Source organism: Apteryx rowi, unplaced genomic scaffold (assembly GCF_003343035.1).
Source record: "Apteryx rowi isolate R43461 unplaced genomic scaffold, aptRow1 scaffold_11, whole genome shotgun sequence".
Lineage (NCBI taxonomy): Eukaryota > Metazoa > Chordata > Aves > Apterygiformes > Apterygidae > Apteryx > Apteryx rowi.
Window position 1 is genome coordinate 1788107 of NW_020447308.1, and position 20910 is coordinate 1809016.

General features: G+C 47.1%; 1 protein-coding gene across 1 annotated transcript in view; it reads left to right on the forward strand.

Annotated features, from left to right (window-relative positions):
* Positions 1–20910, forward strand: part of SLCO3A1 (solute carrier organic anion transporter family member 3A1) — a 156515-nt gene that overhangs the window by 97487 nt on the left and 38118 nt on the right. Inside the window, exon 3 of the mRNA XM_026074397.1 lies at positions 19933–20031. Coding sequence (XP_025930182.1) covers positions 19933–20031 — 99 coding nt within the window. The remainder of the gene's footprint in view (positions 1–19932; positions 20032–20910) is intronic.

Genomic DNA, 20910 nt, shown 5'->3' on the forward strand with positions numbered 1-20910 from the left:
GTGCATGCCTGAAAATTAATCCCTTAAAAAACCTGGAAGAGCAGTTCTACACCGACCACAGTGATCAAGTAAATGTGACTTAATATGTCTTTGCCACAATACTACTGAGCAGTGATATGCTTTCCTGTGAAAATGAGCTAGATGAACTCTAATGTGTTTGGACTCTGCAAATTGTATATTGCCAAACTGTCCTTTAGGTGACACACATTTCAATCAATATTCCAAATAGTTACTATCCCTTATTTTATTGTTATGTGATTAATGGTCATTCACAGGGAAAGAAAATTTGTCTCTTTCTTAAGTGGTAAGGTATAATAATTTGCCTGAAAGCTTCACTTAGTGCGCTGCAGACAAATACAGTACATGACTTCAGTACCCAGGTAATTTCCTTTAGATGCATGCCCTGCTACAGTCGCATGCATGATCTTGGCAAAATGCAAGAGGAAATTATTTAAACTTTCAGCCTCCGTGTTTGAGGATGTTCATAAAGGGTCAGAAACCTCCTTGTTCATTCCTGCATCTTTCAGCTGGACATATCAGACCCGCACGGCAAAGCTTGCATGGTGATTGCTAGATTAGGCCCGCTGGATGCTTCTCACTGTGGCAGTTTTCCATGAGGAAATGTCAATTCATTCAAATTAAAATGCATTGCAGGATTGCATCAAATTTGTCCAAATATTCAAAGGAGATTATCAATGTTATTTCATTTGGATGAGGGCAAAAGATTTTGAATATAATCTAATAATGAGGTGAAACCAACTCCAGATAGCTATTTTTCACTCTATCAACACGTAACATTTCAATGATTTCAGCAGAGTATTTTGGGAATGTTTCTTCTGGCCAAAAATTCACAAGGTTTGATAGTTAGTCTAAATTTTAGGACTAAATGAAGTGTTTCCATAGGCATGCAGAACTCTTATTTTTACTGAACTGCTCTGTTGCTTGCCAAATTTCTCGCAGAGGAAACCGAAGCCTCTGAAGCGGAGGGTTGTGGTGCTTTACTCTTCTTGGTGACACGGCGTGCTCTGACGAACCACCGGGATGTTTCTGAACGTTTACCTTCATGGCGTGCTAACCTGATTAAATGGTGGATTTGACCATGCAAAGAAAAAAAGCGATGAGGGGAACTGAGTTAGGGGAAAAGGCTTTCAGAGCTGCAGCTTTGCTGAGAAAAGGAACGTAAACAGGATAATGTAAAACCGAGTCCCCTTCACCTCCCCATGGTACAGGTTGCATTGGCAGAGGCAACAAAGCCCCGAGCTTTCCGGCAGATTACACCTGCTTTGCAAGGCAGAAATGATCATGATGAATACCAAGCACACTTTATGCATTTCTGCTCTGGATCCTTTTTAAACATATTGCTAGGTTTAATAATAAAACATACTGCTAGGTTTAATAATAAAAAGCTTCCGGGAGATGATAAAAGAACAAAGTGCAAGAAAAGGCAGAATGTTCCCCTGAGTATGACCATTTCATTGGTGATGCTTTACCGCAAACCTAATTTTGTAATTTTCATACATTGTATCCCCCGCAGGATGTGGATTCGGTGACATATGGCAGAGTATTCCATTAATTTTTATCAAGATCCTGTGGGCAACTTTATTGAGGTCTGCTCAGAGGGAAGCAACGAGCCAGCTTCAGCTCTAGCAGCCTGCAGCTGCAACTGTGGTCTGAAAGACTAGAGGAGGCTGGAGAAATCCTAGCCAGAGATTCCCACTGTCTTGAAGGAATGCAAGATGTTTCAGGGACCTTGATAGAGCCTGGACAAAACTTACTCACAACCCAGGTCTACGAAGGAACCTGCTATTTAAATAGTCTTAAATCAGATATATATTTTATTACTTACCGTTTTTCAGCTTCTGAAACTAGCTGGAAGATCAGCAATGTTGTCAGTCTTATTTTCTTTAAAATTTGGTGGCTGCAGAGAATGGAAGTTCATGTCGAGTGTAATTGTGATTATTTGCTTAGAGGCTGCTGCTCTGTAAAAGTGCCAGTTGTTTGTGTCCTTTGTGTTTTTGTGGTGTGTGCCAAGCCCTTGACTCTTTTCTGTACTTGACCGAAGAGAAAATTAAGACTTGTTGATTATTAAAAGGAGAAGGACCATCCATCAGTTAAATGGATGATTACGTAAATGGTGAGGAAAGGACCTATCAAAGCAGATTGTAAAGGATCTAGTGTGGAATCTGGTCTATGTAGCAGCCAGGCATTTCATGGTAACAGTACTGGATAAAGATGTGAGATTAAAATCCTGGTTCCCTAAAACCCTTGGTCATATCCCTTAGCCTCATGGTGTCTCAGTCCTCTGTCTTCTCCCTTTTCTCACTGGTTTACTGAAGTAAATATCTTGTTTGTGCGATATGCAGCGACGGGAGCCTGATTCTTCCTTGTGCAAGGCGTAGCCTCCCCTGCTTGGTGTTTACTGTGCCAGAAACTGTCATTTCTGTTTGGGAAACTAGGAGATGGAGGAAATTAGAGGTTGGGAATTAGAGGATGAAGGATACAAGGTTTTCCTTGGGTTGAAAGACCTGTTCTCCTGCCAAGGCAAGCTTGCTATGGCTTACCAACCCACAGATGAACAGCTGACCACACGGTGAGATCCTTCCATGATACCATATAATCAGCATCTGCAATACCTATAAATACAGGCAACGTTTGTGGCTAGGCTGCTGCTACTTGACCTTTGGCTGCACAGCCCTGAGGGGCTGACAGTAGTAGGAAGGTCAGAGCAGTAGCATTTTGGAGATGGCAGGAGCTGTCCTGCAGGTGCTGCAGGAGCATCTGTCATGGTGCTCCAGTAGGAGAGGAATGCATGCTGATGAGCTAAGAAGTCATCTTGGCAAATGAAACTTCATACAGCCACTGTGGATGCTGGAGCAGAGCACTCAGATGGGCAACAGCGCGTGGTAACTAAGTGGAGACGGGAGCCATGTCATGTGGGAGGACATGGAGACATGGTTCAGCTGGAGGTGCTGGTTCTGTCACTGGAAAGAAGGGGTGGATTAACTGGCATCAATGAGGGCAGCAATATCAGTTGATCAAATGAAAAATGAAGCGTTACCTTCAACTTTTGGTCAAGTGGGGGATTGTGTAAGCGAATGACACTGTCCATCTTGAGGCCTTGTGACTGTGCTACCTCTGCAAAAGGATTTCCCACTTTCGGTAGGCGGCAGCTGTAGCTTGCGAGGAGGCCGTTTAGCAGCTCCTGCCGGGAGGGAGGAGGTTGAGCATGGATGGGAACTGGTGTGGAAAACGCATGAGGAGATTGGAGGAGATGGTGTTGGGGGAGTCAGTGGACCAGCTTCTTCCCTCAGAATCAATCCTGGCCCCAGCTTTCCTGTGCGGTGCAAGGAGTAGGGCTGGTGATGCAGAAAAGCCAGCTGAGCACAGGGTTAAAGTCCCAGCCTGGTGGTGACAATCCCAGGGCTGCCGCAGCGAGAAGAAGGAGCAGGGACATCTTTGCTGCAGCCCTTGGCATCTGGGAGCTGCACAGCCCATAACATCTAGTCCCTGCAAATCTGTTTTTCAAGAGTACGTGTGTGTGTGTAGCGGCTGTTTATTCAGTAGAAGCATTAATAGGACATCGCTGCTCCCTGTGGCCACATATTCATGGCAATCATAAGAATTTAGTATCTTTAAGACCCCTGCTCCCTGTCAGATGTAAATGAGTCCACGGAGTCAGTATTTATTAGGGAGTAGGTGTCCAGGAGGCACCTGGACGCGTGCACAAACACAGGGCTTTCATATCTCTCTCATTCCCCAAAGCCAGCTAAAACAAAATAAGGGAACAGGAAGCCTGGTATTAGTCAGGTGAAAAGAGTCCAGATTTTTCCAATAAGTTTTATTTCAGTTTTGGGTAAACATTAGAAGTGAGCCTGCTCATATCAGCTCAAGGCTGCTCACTCCCAGCTGGCGCGAGAACAGTAGAGACAAACCTGTTGCTGCCTGAATGTGCGCAAAGGCGGTGCCGTTGTACGAAGCAGCTACTGTTTCAGGGCTTTCAAGTCTGTGTCTTTGTTGCTTGCAGTGTTTTCCTCTTCTCCTTTCAAGCCTACCTCTCCCTGGAGCCATACTGGTAACCTGACTAGAAAGGGTGGTTCTTGCAATGGGTTTCAACAGCCCTTTAATAACTAATCAAGGCTGGAATCATAGCAGGTGGTTAAAAGGGGCCCGTTGGTCGTCATTTTGAGCTCTGGCAGAAAGCCTGCCCTGGAAAATGTAATTACTGTCCTAAAGAATATGACAAATCTGCCAAAAATAATAAAAGTAGATCATCATCCAAAGCCACACCAGCTGAAGCCTGTGGCAGTTTGTGGTGGCTGGCCAAGGTGATTCTGCAGGGACTGGCTTTCACTGGAGCTGCGTGGGAGACGGCAGCTCTGTTTCCTATGAGGTGTTGAGTTTTCATTAAATAAGTCTTCATTTTTTGCTGCAGAAGAAATGGCAAATCTTGAAATTTGCCACAACAGAATATTTTGAAAACAAAATGTCTGTCAGATCAGTGTTCTTATTACCATTTCATTTTTTATATTGCTATATATCATGCAATATGAAAATACACTCCATAAGAATGATTTTTTTTTAATAAAAAATAATGATTCATTTTGAAATTCTTAGAAGGAGAATTCCTCTCCCTAAAATGAAATTAAGAACAAGCAGTCATAATCTCATAAAGCCTCCTGACTTCATCCACTGCGTTTTCCAATCTCATATAGATCTGTCAAATGTCTTCTGACCAATTTCACCTACTAGGACTTTACTGGAAAGGCAAACTTCATGAAATGGTGGTAGAAAAAAACATGTCTTCATTTGCTGTTCTGGAAACTATCGTTCCCAGGCTCCTGTCACATTCTCTGTACAATTCCTCCCTATACCAGTTCTTTCAGCTGGATTAGTTTAATAGTATGAGTTTCTTAACTTGGATCTCTATGCAGGACAGGGCTCGGAAATGCCGACACTGGTGATTTGGCTGGCAGAACTGGTGACATGGGACTTGCAACGGATGGGTGGTAACAATTGATAAAGCTCTTAATCCAGTTCAGTTCCAACCGGGATAATTTGGTTGTCTGAAACTGGTTTTGTTTTCTGATTGCTTACCTATGCGATCTTGAGGGGTTAACTTCTCCCACGAGATTGGTGGAAGTGGGGTTATAAACAGTCTGAGAAACGTCTGGATACGATTAGGATCATCGTACTTGGTCCACTAGGGTTGCTTCCCTCGGACAAGGGCTAACTCCCCCGAAGCATCTTGAATTAGGGCATTCTAGTGTGGTTAATTTTAAATAAGATATTTTGGTGCTTTTAATTCACTTCCGAATTTAAGAGGCAATACCAGGTTTGCTGTGGGAGAGAATTATTCCTCTTGCTGTCTTTGTCCATAGCCTCCTTTCCTTCCATCTCCTGGAAGGGCTGGAAAAGGGCTTTGTTTTCATCTTTCAGCTTGGCTGTGGATGCTTAATTAAGGGAGACAAACCCATAATGATAGCAGCAGCTGTTCTCTCCCCTGGAGAGGGAGACTCATCAGGGACAGAGTCCTCCTCGGAGTGAAGTATTCTCACGAAAGCAGCGCTGGAGAGGCTGGCAGCTCCCAGGAGCTTCCGACTTTTTAAGAAACCTCAGCAGAACATATATGTCGCCTATAGTTTGGGGACGTGGAAGGCAAGGATGTGTTGGCCCCGAATGGCTTGGGCGCTAGGGATGAGATGTTGAATAATTCACTTTGTCAGGAACCAAGTCCTCTAGCCCTCTGGATCCAGCCTCTGGGGTTTGTGCTTTATAATGCAACAGAGAGCTGTTAGGCACTGCCAGAAATTATATTGAAAGTAATCTTAGATTGGGGGATTATCCCTGCATCCAGCCAGCCGCCCCATCCCCCAGAACAGACTAGCATCTGGCATCCCTTCGCCTTTGCTGCATGGGGCGAGTGGTGGGGGATGTTTGCAGGGGTTTATCAGACAGCGGCACCCCCGCGGCCCAGCAGGACATGTTTCGTGAGAGCATGGTGCTCTTCGACCCTCGTCCCTGCAGTTACCGCCTGAGCACTTCTGTTGAACGTCTGCACCAGCTCGTGCCCGACTTTGGGCTTCTGGCTGCGTTTCTTGTGCTTCAGACCCAGCGATTTAAATTGCCAAGTGAGGCATCTGAAGATGATGAGTGGTATGAACTTAAAACCTCCCAAGTTTGCATAGAGACGATTGAAGTAAGGCTGCCCATGAAGCAAAGCATGGCTGGAGCCCCAGCTGCAGGTGACCGGACGGGAGAGTGGGTCCGAGGCCATGGGTGTGCAGCCCCGGGTGCAGGGGGTAGCTGTGAGCTGCTCATCGGTGAAGGGCTGCATAGATGCAGGCTGAGAGCTCTGGCTCTTGATCCAAAGCCAGATAAGGGCAGTGGAAAGAGTTCCCACAAACTTCAGTGAGATTTGGGTCAGTGCAAAGAATGACTATTGTCAAGAGCAAACACTTTTTCTGCTGGTATTTGCAATATGAGGAAGCACAACAACAAAAGTTTTGTTTTTTAATTTCTCTTTTCCTTCCTGACAGGGTAGCCATTTCTAGACTGGATTAAATCTATTCTGCAGAGAAAAACACTGCCCTTTCCTAAATGGGTGGTACAGATAACAGCTATCAGCAGTATGTTCCCAGCACCTTGTTTCGTGGTGTCTGAGATTCCCAGACCTCTCCCTGCTTCAGGGATTTAGGATGGGTTTACCTGTGCTTACCCGGTGCACTCTGCCCATGCGTCATCCTCCACCATGCAGCATAATCTCTCCCTGAACAACAGCCAGGCAGAGGGAAATTTAAAGAGAGATCATGAAGGATCTAAAAACTGGTTTTGTTAAACGCCAGAGTTTTGCCCATGGCTTTGAGGAGGGCATGGTGTTGCCAAGACGGTTCTTGTGAGAGCTGTCACTTTTCAGCCACTCTCTTCCTCCTGCTCTCCTTTGCGCAGGAGCAAATAGTATAGTTTACTTTTATAATTTAGTTGTCTTGAGCTTTTCCTCCCTGTCCTCTTTTTAAAAAAAAAAAAAAAAAAAAAAAAAAAAGTTTCCAGGGAGCCCTGGAGAGTGGGGTGGCAGGGATTGGAGGTTTGGTTATCCTTGGCGCGGGGATGCATGACCAGCAGGAGCGGACTCCGTGGCATGTGCAGCGTTCGGGAAGGATAACTCTACGTGTATGTGTTTGTAACAAGTCTATCGAGCAGGGTGAGAGTGGGATCTGGGGGCCTGCAGTCTGCCGGGGTATCCGTCACCATGCCAGGCTGAGTGAACCTGTCTCCTCTGGTCCTGGAAACTTGTCTCACATGGTGCTTGGAGGGGGGCCTTGAAATCCCAGGTGCTGTTGGCACAAGGAGAAGAGCCAAGAAAAGGCTAATGCCAAATTAAAGACTTTAAAAGCAGCTGGAAATGTAGCAGTGGGGTCCCTCTATTGCTGCTGGCTTGAGTGAAGGGAAGAGGGAATGGGGAGTCTTGCAGGGAAAAGCCTTTCAGAAGGGAAGGTTGTCATGGACAAGGGTGGAGGAGGTCCAGCAGAGAGGAAATGGAGCTGAATGATGCTTCCTGATTACAGGTTTGTTTTTGTTTTCTGGTGTATGAGGAGGATGAAAGGTGTTCGCTGTCATGGTGATGGGGAATACACATGAACCTTGGACATGACCGACCACTGTCCCCATTTCACAAACAGAGATTGTGCTCACTGGTGGGCTAGACAGCTTGCCCAAACAGAGGAGAGAGGGATGGGAACGACTTCATTGCCTAAAGCATCCCTACTCTTCTCCGTGGCATCAGGACCACCCAGTGTTATCCAAGAAATCAGTCAGCAAAGTCAGAGGGGAATTAGAGTCCTATAGTGAAACCTGTCCTATAAGTGCATTTCCATATTACGCAGTATTGGCACAATTCCTGTGAAACTAGTGAAATGAAATGAAATTTGGCCTTCTCAACTAAAGCAGCACTGCGGGTTTGGTAAGACAGGTGTTTGTGTTTAACAGCTGGGAGGATGTGAACACAGCTCTAAGGCATGCCACTTAAACCCTTTAAAGTGCACTTGGCATTTAAGCATACTTTTCTTTCAGAGTATGTTTGGTGGCTGCTTCCCAAGGTAATTAGCAAGGGGAGAGATTTGCTTGAAATGTGGAAATCTCTGGTTCAAACCCGCAGCTACGGTTGGCATATTTGCGCTGTACCTCAAAGGCGTGGAATTTGTGTCTCGTGGGACTGTGCGTCACGCTGTATAGCCTGCCATGGATTTGTATGCTATAGTTAGATATGTTCTTACACCCGCTTCTTAAACTGAGTTGGCTTCTTCTAAGGATGTGATAACAAGCAAATTTCAGGGACAGGAATATGAGCCAGAAGGGTAGGTGGAGCGAGTTACTTGTCCTTACGTTTCAAGACAGGCTGAAGAGTGCTTAGCATCGGTCCTCCGTCCTGGGGAATGGGATGCTGGACCCAGCAACATGCCCGGAGCGGAGAGGGCATTGCTTTGTTTCTGGCACAAAGTGATGGGAAACTGGACTGTTAGACTATTAAGCTCCTTTTCCAAAAGTTTGCTCAATCCAGTTCCTAGTCTCTAATCTTTTGCAATGTGCATTTAAACTATGCACGCTCTCTGGAGAAAGAAATGTATATTTTATGGGCATTAAGCAATGTTTATACCTTCAAGGATGGTGCTTTATAAATAAGTACTGTGAGTGTAAACATTTTGGCAGAGAGTAATGGAGACAATATTGCCCAGCGCAAGGAGATCTATTAAATCGCTATACAGTGCCTGTGGTTTTGCAGGCAGGGTGACCAGAATGCTTGCATGGACTGAGGCAATTCTCTGTCTTCCCAAGACTCGCAGGTTGCTTGTGTGTACGGCGTATGTAAATATTAGGAGACAGGGCGTCGGAGCGATTGCAGCTTAAGGAGGAGAACGCTGCTGCAACAATACCACCGCGTCCCTAATCCTCCGTGAGTGTTCGCTGCTTTTGTTAAATATGCAGAGACTGACGGAGATTGCCGCTGGATTAGTGTCTCCTATGAGTTGTGCCAGGGCTCGATTAGCATGAGCAAATTTCTTCTCCAACTTCACATAAGCGAGGAGAGAAATGTAGCGAGTGATCCTTCCATGGCATGGAAGGGTGCTTGGATGCTAATTAGGAAAACTGTTCGGGAGGTGGGGAATAGTGAGCTCCCAGCGCCAGCTGGTAGGTACCAGAGTAACGCTAGCGTTCGGAGTGGGAGTATCCACATAGTTTACCTTGCAGTGCTCACAAACTGGCTACTTTAATTTTTGTTTTGTTTGCAAACCCGATTTTGAGGGTTGTGCAGCTTTTCTCATGGCTTGGTTTGTTTCTCTGCAATCTTGTTGGTGATCTTATTTCAGCCGCTGGCCAAACCGGTGACCTAAAGTCAGTACAGTAGGGATCTCTCTTTTCGGTTTGGGGTTTTGGGGGGGGTTTCTTTGTTTTTTCTTGCATTTTCATTATTTCTGAGCTTATAATGAGGGCAGAAGCCAGCACATGAGTGTGTTTCTGAGCTGTCAGAAGTGGACTTAGTCACTGGAAAATTCGGGGCTGGGTTCTCAGCTTGGGCTCCTGATGTAGGAGTCCTATCGCTCTGTGCGCTGCTCTGCAAACAGTCGCGTGTGCGTACCGGGCTCTCCTGGGACTGCCAGTTGTCAGCATAACGTTGATCCTTTCAGAGGTAGCCTCGACAGGGCCGGGAACAGGGATTTACTGATAAAACAAACTTAAGGCTCGCTAATAATTGAAGATGCAGGGTAGTTCACCAGGCGAAACTGCTTATGGAAATCACATTTCATCTCAAAGGCAGCAGACATCTCCTTGGAGAAATCCTTCTAAATTCTGATGGAAATCAATATTTAAAGGAACACTGGTAGTCTGGGGAGAAACCTCTGCGTAATGTACCTTCAAATCCTAGCAACGTCTTTAAGGTTTAACATCTGAATGTTAAATACAGACCAGAACAAAGAACTGTGCTGAAAAGAATTTGAGTTAAGGAGAGTCTTTTCCAACATGTGCAAGGAAAGCCGCCTTCATGGACCCTCTGCAGCTCTGGAGGGATCACCGTTAGAAACTAATTATATCTGTAGCATGGAGGCATTTTTTTCCTACCTCCCGACAAGTAAAGGAAGCCTCCAGCCAACTTTAAATACAGCCATTAAGGCTTGTTAAACACAGGGGCAAATAAGTCTTTACAGGATTTCCAAACAGTAGTGAGTAACTTCCATTAAAAAATAACTCCTCATGAAGCAGGAGTTGATTTTACAGATTGCCTTCCTTACCAGAAAGTGTTTTGGGAAACTGCTGCAAGCAAGAAGTGTTTGACAGAAGAAGGGAAGAAGCCGATGGGAGAGATTTTTAGGGCTGCCTGATTTCAAACCAGGTAATAACTTATTTCAGAAAAGCAGGGCAATCAATTAATGAACCCCTATAAGGAGTCCCCCATCACAAGTGGGACTATGGAAATGTGAGAAGACGGGCTCAGTCCAGTGCTTCTGTTTTGCAGTTTTATTTCTTGCTGGAGCTATTTCACTGACCAAAATCAGCTGCAGGTCCAATAGCGAGAAATGCAGAGGCTCAGGACAGTGCTGTCAGTTTTTTTCCCAGGTGTTGTATTGCATGTGCAGATATAGGAGACTGGAGCTATATTACAGTGGAATCAAGGAGCAATGTTTTCAGAAGAGCTCAGAACCAGAATTAGTGTTTGCTGTAATGCATTTTGTGTCCCTGCTTACTAAAGCCCTTCAAAATATTTCATGCATCTTGCAACGCTTAAGCAGGATTAGCCTTGGTTGAAAGGTGGAGAAACAACTAGATGCAGCTAACAGGCCTCTGAAATCAGTTCTTTATTTACAAAAAAAAAAAAAGAAGAAAAAAAAGTCCCCATCTGAGGAGTTTTCACTCCTCTGTTGAGTACTTATCCTCCAACCGCCTTCAAAAAACTCAGCTGCTGTTTTTGACCTCCTAAACACGAAGGGCAAAACTTGCAAATAACACGTGAGTGCTACTGCGCGGATTGTAGCGATACCCAATTTTCCCCCTCCCCAGCTCATCTAAAACAAATGTGTGGTTGGAACCGCTTTGATCCCCATCAGAACAGAGACTAAAAATTAAAGTGAATCATCCCAGCATTGCTCCTATTAATCAACAGCTGTGGGCATTCTGAAACATCTGTCAGGATTGTTTCAGCATTCCCTCCGCTTCGGTGCTTGCGCCGAGGAAGCGGAACAAATCCAAACACGCCGCCAGTGTAACGCTACCTGCTTCGGTTTCCTACGGTCAGCTGCAACAGCGCAAATAAGCGGGACCGATAAGGAAAACGGGAGGTGGTGACGGGCCGCGGGGCGTGCGGACGAGGAGTCAAGCGGCAGGAAAAATGCCGTCCTCCGATGGCGAGGGAGGAAGGCTGCCCGCAGGGGAGCTGGGCAGGGAAGGCCGGGAGCGGCGTGCCGGGCTCCGCGGGAGGGCAGAGGTCCCCGCGCCGGCGTGGGAACAGGCCGCTGCTCAGCACGGGCCGCGTCGGCAGCTCCCCGGCGCGCGGGCCGTCGGGGAGGACGGGGAGAGCTGCGGGACTGCAGCGCGATTCACCGCGGGAGGAAGCCATCTGGCTAGGAAACTGCCTTCTCCCCTACCCTCACCGTGCGCTTTAGAGGTTACGTCAACTGATAGATGGAAATTGGGCAAAATCTATGGCAGGAAAGGGCTCTGCCCGCAGGGTATGAGCGCAGAAGCCTTTTTCCAAAACCCTTGAGGGCGCCTTGTTTGAAGGCGAATGTGGCATCTCCAGTCCGTATCCCGATTTCTTTGATTGCAGTGTGCTGCGCTGCGGTGGTGTCTCTTTAAGGGCAGGTCGCAGCGCACATGAACTATATTCCCGTAATCCCTTCCCGCGGCCTGCCCCATCCGCTGCCGCAGCGGAAAATGTGGGACAAGCCGGGTTTGGAGATTATCCCGTGCTCTGCAGGACTGGTTCCCCCTGCGCTTCCAGAAGCAGCTTGTCCCCGCACCAGGGAGGCGCGCGCGGCGCCCAGCGCTGGGGAGGACACCCACCACTGAGTGACCCGTGATAGAAAAGCTGTCTGAACACAAGCCAGGGCCTGGTCCAAGGGTCCAAACATGCCTCTGCGGGGATGTAGTTACTTGATGCAATGACTAAACTAGCTTTGCAGTGAAAGAAATTTCCCACATCTTCTAAATTCATCTGCTTTTACACACTCTCACACTGAAGTCTGATTTCGCAGTGAGACAAACATTTGTGGGCAAGTGTTGTGAAAAGTGAAGAGTCAAAAAACATGCTTCTAAATTTTGATTTGCATCTAAGGGCTCAGGGACTGTGGGCTTGTCTTTAAACCTCGTTCCTAGACCGAGCAGCTGTCGCCTGGGGGAATGCAGAGCAAGAACAGGCAGTTTTTGGCCATAGGTTTCACTGGAAGGGGGCTACTCATTAGGTTATGTTTGTTGGTGCACGACTTCCTACACCCTGTTTTTTGGAAACGGCAGAGCAGGAGCAGCTTGGCTCGAGAGGACCATAAGCCAGCAGAGATCAACCACAACTTCCTGGCCAAACAAAATGGGATCCTCGGCAACACCAGGGGTTTGCCCATGGTTGGGAAACTCTAGGTAGTTCACTGCTGGTGGTCCATATTCAGCTGCTTCATACCTGGCAGCAGTGAAGTTGCTTTGGGTATCCAGGCCCTAGGTTTGTGGATTGATCTGGAAGTGCCGCTGCTTTGCCAGAATGTCAAGGCATGTAGTAGGGTTTATTTAGCTCTCTGGTGCTCAAACACGTCTAGCTTGGTTGCCTTCAAATCTATGAAGGAGAGGACTGGAGCAGCACAGTTTCTCTGCATGTGCACCTTGGATCCAGCCCTTCCTAGAAGGGTGACCTGGATTCCCATGGAAACAGGAAACAATATTCTCGGAGGTATCTAGATGACTCAAGCAGACTTTCACATGGATTGCAAGTCCCTGGAGGGGATTCTGATGGTGCTTTCCAGGGCTTTATTGGCAGATAGTTGCTTTGCTAAGGGACTTTGCAACTGAACTTTCCCAAACAAATCTCCTTCCTCTCAGCATCAAATAAATCCTCGCTTTGAGAAGAGCTGAAGCATGACTTCCCTGGCTGTCACTGGGGCTTGGGGCTGGCAGCAGGGCTGTTTTGACAGGGGGCTTTGAGAAGAAGCTGTAGTTCAGCTCCCTGCCCAGCCCCATCCCACAGCCAGGAAGCCTGTGGAGGGAGGTGTTGTCATTTCTCAGTGTCACCTCCTGTCCTTTTCCTCTCCCATAGCTCTCCAAAGTGAGTGCTTCTCAATCGCCTGCTCAGTGTGCAGCTCCGTAAGGTCAGGAAAGTTGACAACCCTTGGGCTCGGGGTATGTTTGCACAGGAAGGATGTGCTCAAGGTAGGCTTTAAACCAGACAGCTCAGCTATGCATAGCAGCTCGGTCTTAGCAGCAAGATGCTCGGGCTGAGCTGCTAGATGGGTCCACAGCGCTGGGTGAATTCTTGGGTACCAAGCTGAGATGCCTGCCAAATCCCATGTCTCCAAAAACGGGGCTTGAAGCTGAATACTAGACACGTGTCACCCAGCGCATGTACCAGTGACAGGAAGACAGTCGTATTAGCTGCACTTTGCTGGCAGGGAGAAGCAGCAGTTAGGAAGGCACAGTGTGCTGAGACACAGCGCACAAGCACAGTTTGGTTACGGCCTTAAGGAGGCCCCAGAGGGCAGGACCCGGCCCTGTGTTTCCTAATCCCCCACGGGGAAGAGAAGGACAGTCCCTGTACGAGAAAAGAAGCTTCTGGTTGCATCACAGCGGGGTGGTGTTCCTGGCACTGATGTGCAAATAGCCTTTGAGGTTAGCAAACGCCTCTGGCTCTGCTCCGGCGTCTAATCAACCTCCAGAGCAGTTCATTGCTGGGTGTGCTCCCAGCACCACGACTGCTACGCTATAATTACACAGCCTTAATGAGTCGCTGTCTCCAGACCCCTTTGCTAGTGTCCCAGCAGCAAGGAAATTGGCTCAGTCTGACCTCGGAGGCCATTAGAAACTAAGATTTACAGTTTCTTAACTATATAGTGCAGATGTAAAATCATTCAGTGCACTTCCCAGCGTTACCTCGAGGTTGCAAGCTCCTGCTGCGCTGGCTCGCCTGGAAGTGGCACTGGAGCCTTCTTGCCTGGAGATTTGACGTTTGGACCAGTTTGGTACAGAGGGAGGTGAGGACAGAAGCCTTTAACTTCTCTGGGAATAAAATCTTGCTTTAGCACCCATTTCTATAGGCCTGGGCCAGTTCCTTTGAAGCCAATGTGCTTGGTTCAGATATGTTCTTGAAGCGGACCTTAAGTCATATGTAAATGTTGTAAGGAACAAGTCGAAAATGTATCCTGTGATTATACATTATTACATAGTCTATCATTGGTCAAAGTAGGTATGTTTGTAATACTTCATATCAAGACTTGTGGGGAATGTGAAACAGGAGAAGGTGGCAGCTTAATATGACTTTTTTATTTTTTTTCCCCCACGTTTAGGGTACTTCCAGCATTTCTACTACTACTTACTAAATCCCTGTATTCCCCCCAAACAATTAACTTTTTACAAAATAAAACATAATTCTACTTTAAAAGGGCCCCAACTAAAATGAGTTTCTGAGTTATCAGACAAAATGTTTGAATTGATCCAAAACGATTGGCTTTTCTCAGTTCTTGAATATTTTTAATATTTGCTGTATTTTGAGGAGAAGAAAAAAGTAAGAAACACCATCATCAACGAAAAAAAACCCAAACCACACAAAGGAGAGACCTTTTTCATCCTACTTTCCCTGCTGGTCTGTAGAGCATTAACTAAATGGTGATCGTCCCCTGCTCCTTGAGGCACTGGGTGCAGGACAAAGCACAGACCTTTCTGAAGAGGATCAAATGGCCCCACTGAGCAGAAAAGGTTTATTTCCAAGGTAGCATTGGAGCCGATAGTTCCAGTTTTGTTCTCCCTCTGTTTTCTCGAGACGGATGTTGGTTACTGAATGTGCTGCTCTGAGCGACTGAAATAAATTCTGAGCTAAGAATGAAACGAAAAGAGGGGAAGAGGCGGAAGTGGAGTGTCCTGTACTGATCTCCAGTTTTATTGCCATCAATGGGAGTTTTGCAATAGACTGTAACGGAGCCAGGATGAGACCTTTGATCTGTTTGCTCCTGAGAGCAGGTCACGGCCTCCTTGAAAGCCTGAGCTCCTCCTGCTGCTAGTGCCCTTGGGCTCTGTGACCTCCACCAGCAGCAAATCAGACTGATCTAAAAGTTAGAGGGAAATATAAGAAAAAACCTAGCAGGTGGTGGTAAAGCTATCCACAAGTTTAATACGTCTTTGTCTTTACCAGCAACCCCAGGACTGGGAAAAGGGGGTTTGCAAGACCTACTTGCCTACTAATAAGCAGCTTCTTGGTTGTGTTACTAGGTGGATGCTGTGGAAAGTGTTTTGCTGCTAACTGTGATGATTGTTAATCACACAGAATTTCTCAAAAGCGGAGGGATGTCTAAAGCTAATTCTAACGTGGGTAGTTTCCCTCCGAGCCCTCAATTCCCCATGGACGTTCAACCACCAGCAGAATCCTGATAGCCTGGTCCCTAATTACTGTGCACGGTGGGATGCTCTGTTGACCCTCGGGCATGGTCCAGCTCTCCGGAGAGCCTGGACTATCTGTCATGACAGTCCATGCCTTGGGCTCTTTCAGGACCAAGGTAGCTATGTTTGATTTAGTGCAATACACTATTATTGCAAACATGGGATTTTGCTGGAGTCCTGAGAGAGGATCACAAAGAGTGCATGGGAAGAGCTTGTTGTTTTCAGGATTTTAGGTGAAAGTGTAGAAAGAGTAAAAAAAATTAACATGAGGGTTTCTTACATCTGGTCTATAGGTGCACGATCACTTAGTATCTTATAGTAAGATCTTAGCTGGTGCCCTGTTCAGTGGATGCTTTATCCCACATTGCCCTCTAGCGACAACTCTTCAAAGCGAACAATATGTTCCAGGTTTCAGCTGCCAGGTTATGAAATGTGGTGTTTTAAAAACTGAGGACATGGCTTGGTCTGTTTCTAAAGTGGTTGTTTGCAGTAATACAAGAAGTGCGAGGAACAGGGACGTTCACCAGTTGCAGGGATTGCCTTGGAAAAGGGAATACGTGTGCATGCCTGTGTGTGTGTGTTTGATACAGGTTTCTTGCAGCTGACTTTTTGCTTGAACTGCCTCTTTGCATGCATCTCCCTAGTATTGACAGTTCGTTATCAAAAGGCCTCTGCTCCCTTCTACTTTGGAAATGGAAAATATTCCCTGTTTTTTTGTGAAGGATGATCTTTTTCCATATATTTTTGCCTTACCCTTTGCTCTGTGAAACACACTGGTTGTGCCTATATACTCACAGTCTGACAACTCTGCCTGTGGTTTGGAAATCATCAGGAGACTAACCTCTGTCCCTCCTCAACTCAGTCCCCAGGACCTCCAAAGGTACTGCCAGGAAATGTTAGAAATGGTCCATATGTCATTCTGTCCATGAGCCTGTATCAATGCCAAATGACAATTTCTTCATGCTCTCAGCTCTCCAAAGATGTTAAATACTTAGAGAAAACCATCAACCAGCAATTATTAGGTTTAAAAAAGAAAATGAATGTCTGCTATCTCTGGAGAACAGATCATGCCTGATTTATCCTGTCTCCAAGGTCTTAAACCAGCCTTGTGCCACTTGGAGCCACAGAGCTCCCCTCTCCTGGGTTTTGGATGGCCCTGGAAGCAGCTGGCTGCTGGCTGCATGCTCCTTTCGGTTGCACATGCAGTTCAGCAATTGCACGGCTGTTCGGCACCACTGTTTGCTTCTTGACATCTGTGGGAGCTGGTCTTGGCATTGAGAAGCTTTGGTGCCCTCAATGACCTTCCCTCCAGAGGATGTCATCCATGCAAACATGAGCTGTTAGGCAGCTCTGGTGGGGAAGGTTTCTCGGCCGGTGTCGAGCGTTCCCCTAGCACGCAATCTGTGATGCTGTGCATGAGAGCTCAAATGCCGTGCAAGGGGTTTGCTCTGCATGCCCAGGGTGGTGCTGACGCCTCTGGGACTACAGATCGCTTCGCTGACTTCGGCAATGCCACGTGCCAGCTGAGTGTCTGGCTCTGGGGGACAGGTGCTCAGTTCTGCCTGTTCTTCTCCCCCCTTATTTCTTTTAAAGTAACAAAGTAAGAGCAGAGCAGTGTCATGACTTACTGCTCGAATCAGAGGGCTCCTCAAACTAAATGCAACTTCCCTGTGTCATCTCTACAGGACACAACTTCGGGGTGCTGCGCATGCTGCCCCGCGATACGTGAGGCCCAGGTGTCAGTGCATGCTTGACGGTGCTTGTACAGAAATTTGTAATTATTGTCCAGACATCAAAGATCTACCTGATTGTTGATTGCAGGCCTATTTATCAGGGTAATATCCGTGCCCGTTCATTCCCCAGAATAATGTCTGTGAAAACTAAACTGTTTGACTAAAAACTAAACAGCTTTAGAGCAGTTTGTTCTAATGTCTGTGATTTACTGCTTGCATCCAGCCGAAGGGCGCAGCCTAATTGTGCCCAGGGCTGATATCATATATATATGACTTCACCCGGGTGAAGTCAGCATCCTGCTAGGTGTTGCTGTCATCTCCCGGGGTCTGGCAGGCTGTATAACCCCCAGGTAACGCTACTGGACGTGGTGAGCCTGGGGCGTGCAGGCACTTTTCCCGTGATATCGCTCTGAGCTCGGTCACTAGGTGAGGAAAGCCCTGGGCACGCTGCGTAGCTGTGCACCGGCCAGCAGCCCGCTCGCGTGCGGCTTGTGCCAGCCCGGGTCTGGCTTGGATGTCAGCTGCTGATGCCATCTAGCGATGGAAAAAATGCCGTGTGGGTATTTTATAGAAGGCCTTTGGAAACTGCGTAGTCCTGAGCGCCTGCACAGGCTGGGGCTGGGAAGGAGCAGGGCTGCCAGGGAGGGAGATGTCCCGGGTGTGCATGGGCTGTCGCAGAGACCTGAATCCCGCTGCATGTGGGCTCAGTGATGGTCTCCCCCGAGACGCCTCCCCACCAGCACCCCCAGCTTCCCATGTGCTGCCACATCTGAGAGCGCAGACCCAATGCCCAGGGTCTCTGGGCCCTGCAGACCTGGGGACCGTGGGATGGAGGTGGCCAGCCTGGCTGGAGGATGGATGTCATGGCCAGAAACCCTGGGGACTAGTTTAAGCTGGTAGCATGGACTGAAACACCATGCTGTGCTGCGGCTTTTACCTGCACTAAGGCAGCCTGGCCTGCCGGTACGGAAATCGCACCTCCTGCCACTGTCCTGATGGATGTAACACCTTACCAGCGCTCGCGTGAGAAGGGGACATGATGTTTTTCCTCCTCCCACCCCCTTCATTTCTCCCTCTTGGTCCTGCAGGTGATGGCTATGAAGGTATTAGTGAGGTCAGTTTCTGTGCGAGTGGCTGAATGGAGCTGTCACTTTGTACTTAGATGTTAATCCAGATATTAATCCACATTAATCCACAGTACCACAGACTGGGGGGGAATTAGTTTGTGACCCATATTGTAAAAATGAAGGTGAAGTTATTTTTGACCATGCCAGCTTTTTCTGCTTGGCAAAGCCATCATCAGCAGGTGCCGTTTGCCTTGCACACAACCAGTGATCTCCAGGGGATGTTTTGCAGCTCTGATCTTTTCTCCAACTCCTGAGAGCTGCCCAGAGAGAGAGCACTTAGGAGCTGGAAGTTTCTAGCTAAGGAACTTGATGCAATGAAATTCATTAGCGAGGTGCCAGGCAACACCCACAGAGAGATTTGGAGAGTAATGTAGGATGCATCCCATTGCTGAAGAGGAGCACGGAAAACACCCCAGACACAAATAAACTCCTTCATGGGATGTTTCTGAAGTGCAGAGACACCAAGACTAATGGCAGCTCAGTTTGGCACATCCCTAGCAGAGGGGCCCTGGCAAGCTGGCCTGCCTTGCTGCCCAGGTCGACTGGCAAAGCTCTTTCCCGGAGGGTGCGACCAGGCACTGCTCTGCTCGTTGCTGTACAGATCTGCCATTGCTTTCTTCAGAAATCCACTTACAAGGATCCTTGGGGATTTTTTGTTGTTTTTCCTCCTAAATGTGAGGTACTAAGCATGTTCCTGTTGCCAATTTTACAAGTGTTTTGTGTTATCTGTGCTGCTGCTTTCTCTGGATGATTCTCTTGTTCCCCCGCCTTTCTGCCCTGGATAATTGAGAGTTGGTAATGTGCCTGTAGCATTCCTGTTTCAGGGCCAAAAGGGAGTGAGAATAAAGAATTCTGAATATAATACCAACACAAATAAGTGATTCACTCACAGTAGCCTCCAGTCACCTCTTTGCCTGGCATATTAGACAGGTATTGAAGAGAAGTGAGTCTTCGTGAGGGGTGGAAGAGCTATAAGTCTTGGAGAATATTTGATTAGTGGGTATGATGGCAAGAAGGGCTTCACGGATTTGAAGGAGGGTTTCTCCTTCTGTAAAGGGGCTTTATCCAGCCATCTGTGACAACTCAGCATTTTGTAGATTTGCTGTCTCTAAATTTTACAAATATCCCCGTCTACCATGAATTTAGCCAAAGTTGAAAAAGGTATAGGCTTCCTTGTGGGGAGCAGGTAGCTGACCCAACTGTGGTGTACATCCACACTGTCTTCTCCGCTCAATAGAAATCCTTCAACAATATCATGGCTTCATTGGTTCCTTTTTCCTGAAAGGCTATGGCAAAGCAAAAAGGGTTTAGGGAGCCCTTTTGTCCAAAGCATACGAGACAGAAACAAATCACTATCTGTTTGGCGCCAGGAGGGCAGTACAAAGGCAAGCAAAGCAACTTGCAATGAATAATCTGAGCCTAGTATTAACATTCTGTTTTCTTTCTCCTTTCAGGGATCCTGTTTACGATGCTGGTATTTGGACCAGCCTGTGGATTTATCTTGGGCTCCTTCTGTACCAAAATCTATGTGGATGCTGTCTTCATTGACACAAGTAAGGAGCACCGGGTTTGATTTCTAATTGAGTGCATTAATCCCCTTGTATCAAAGGGACGAAAATGTTGATACTTGCAGCTAGGAAACTGTTTTATTTCATCTTGAGTGTTTTTTGTATATATAGGTGTCATTTTTGAGGGTTTTATGATTGGGATTCAAACCTTGTCACCTCTATCCCAGTAAATAACAGGTCTGTAGTGGCTAAAAGCTGTTCACTTCCATGGCTCTTCTGCTGTGAAATGAGTTTGAGAAGGATCTCAGCCCTGCTCTAAGTGTACATTAAAATATCGCCATGGCAGGGCATAGCAGCTAGCATGGACACAGCCTTGCCCGGAGAGCTGTGTTCAGAGCGTGGGATGAAATTAGGAGCGCTGCCTTCTGGGGGGCCTGCGGAGGGAAGCCCCAGGCTCCGATGGAGGCACACCAGTAAGACCCATGCCCAGCCCCATCTGCGAATGGACAGACTGGGCCCCTGCAGCACTCTCGCTCTTTCCTAGAGCAGTGCTAACTGTTGCTCATGCTGGCCCTGTGCTTGCGTTAAAGCAAATTGGTGCAAATTGTCTTTTGGTTCATAAAGAAAAAACCTGCAACTTCTGCTTTTATTGTTGCTTGCAGTATATGCTCTTTGCCATGAGAGGGCAATGCGTAACAGTCTTTTCTCTCCTGCAACCCCGAGCCCTTTGGTTGTAGACAGCAAACCTGATGCTTCATTCTCTTCTCTCAGTTTTTCAGCCACTTTTACTTCAGTTTTCAGCTCCATCTGATCCCAACAGGCCCTCATCCTGCTTTAGGGGTGTTGTCCCCTTTGCGGGTGTGCCCCAATTTTATGGTGTTGCAAATACTTCTTTATAGCATGTGTTTGGATGGAGTTTAATCT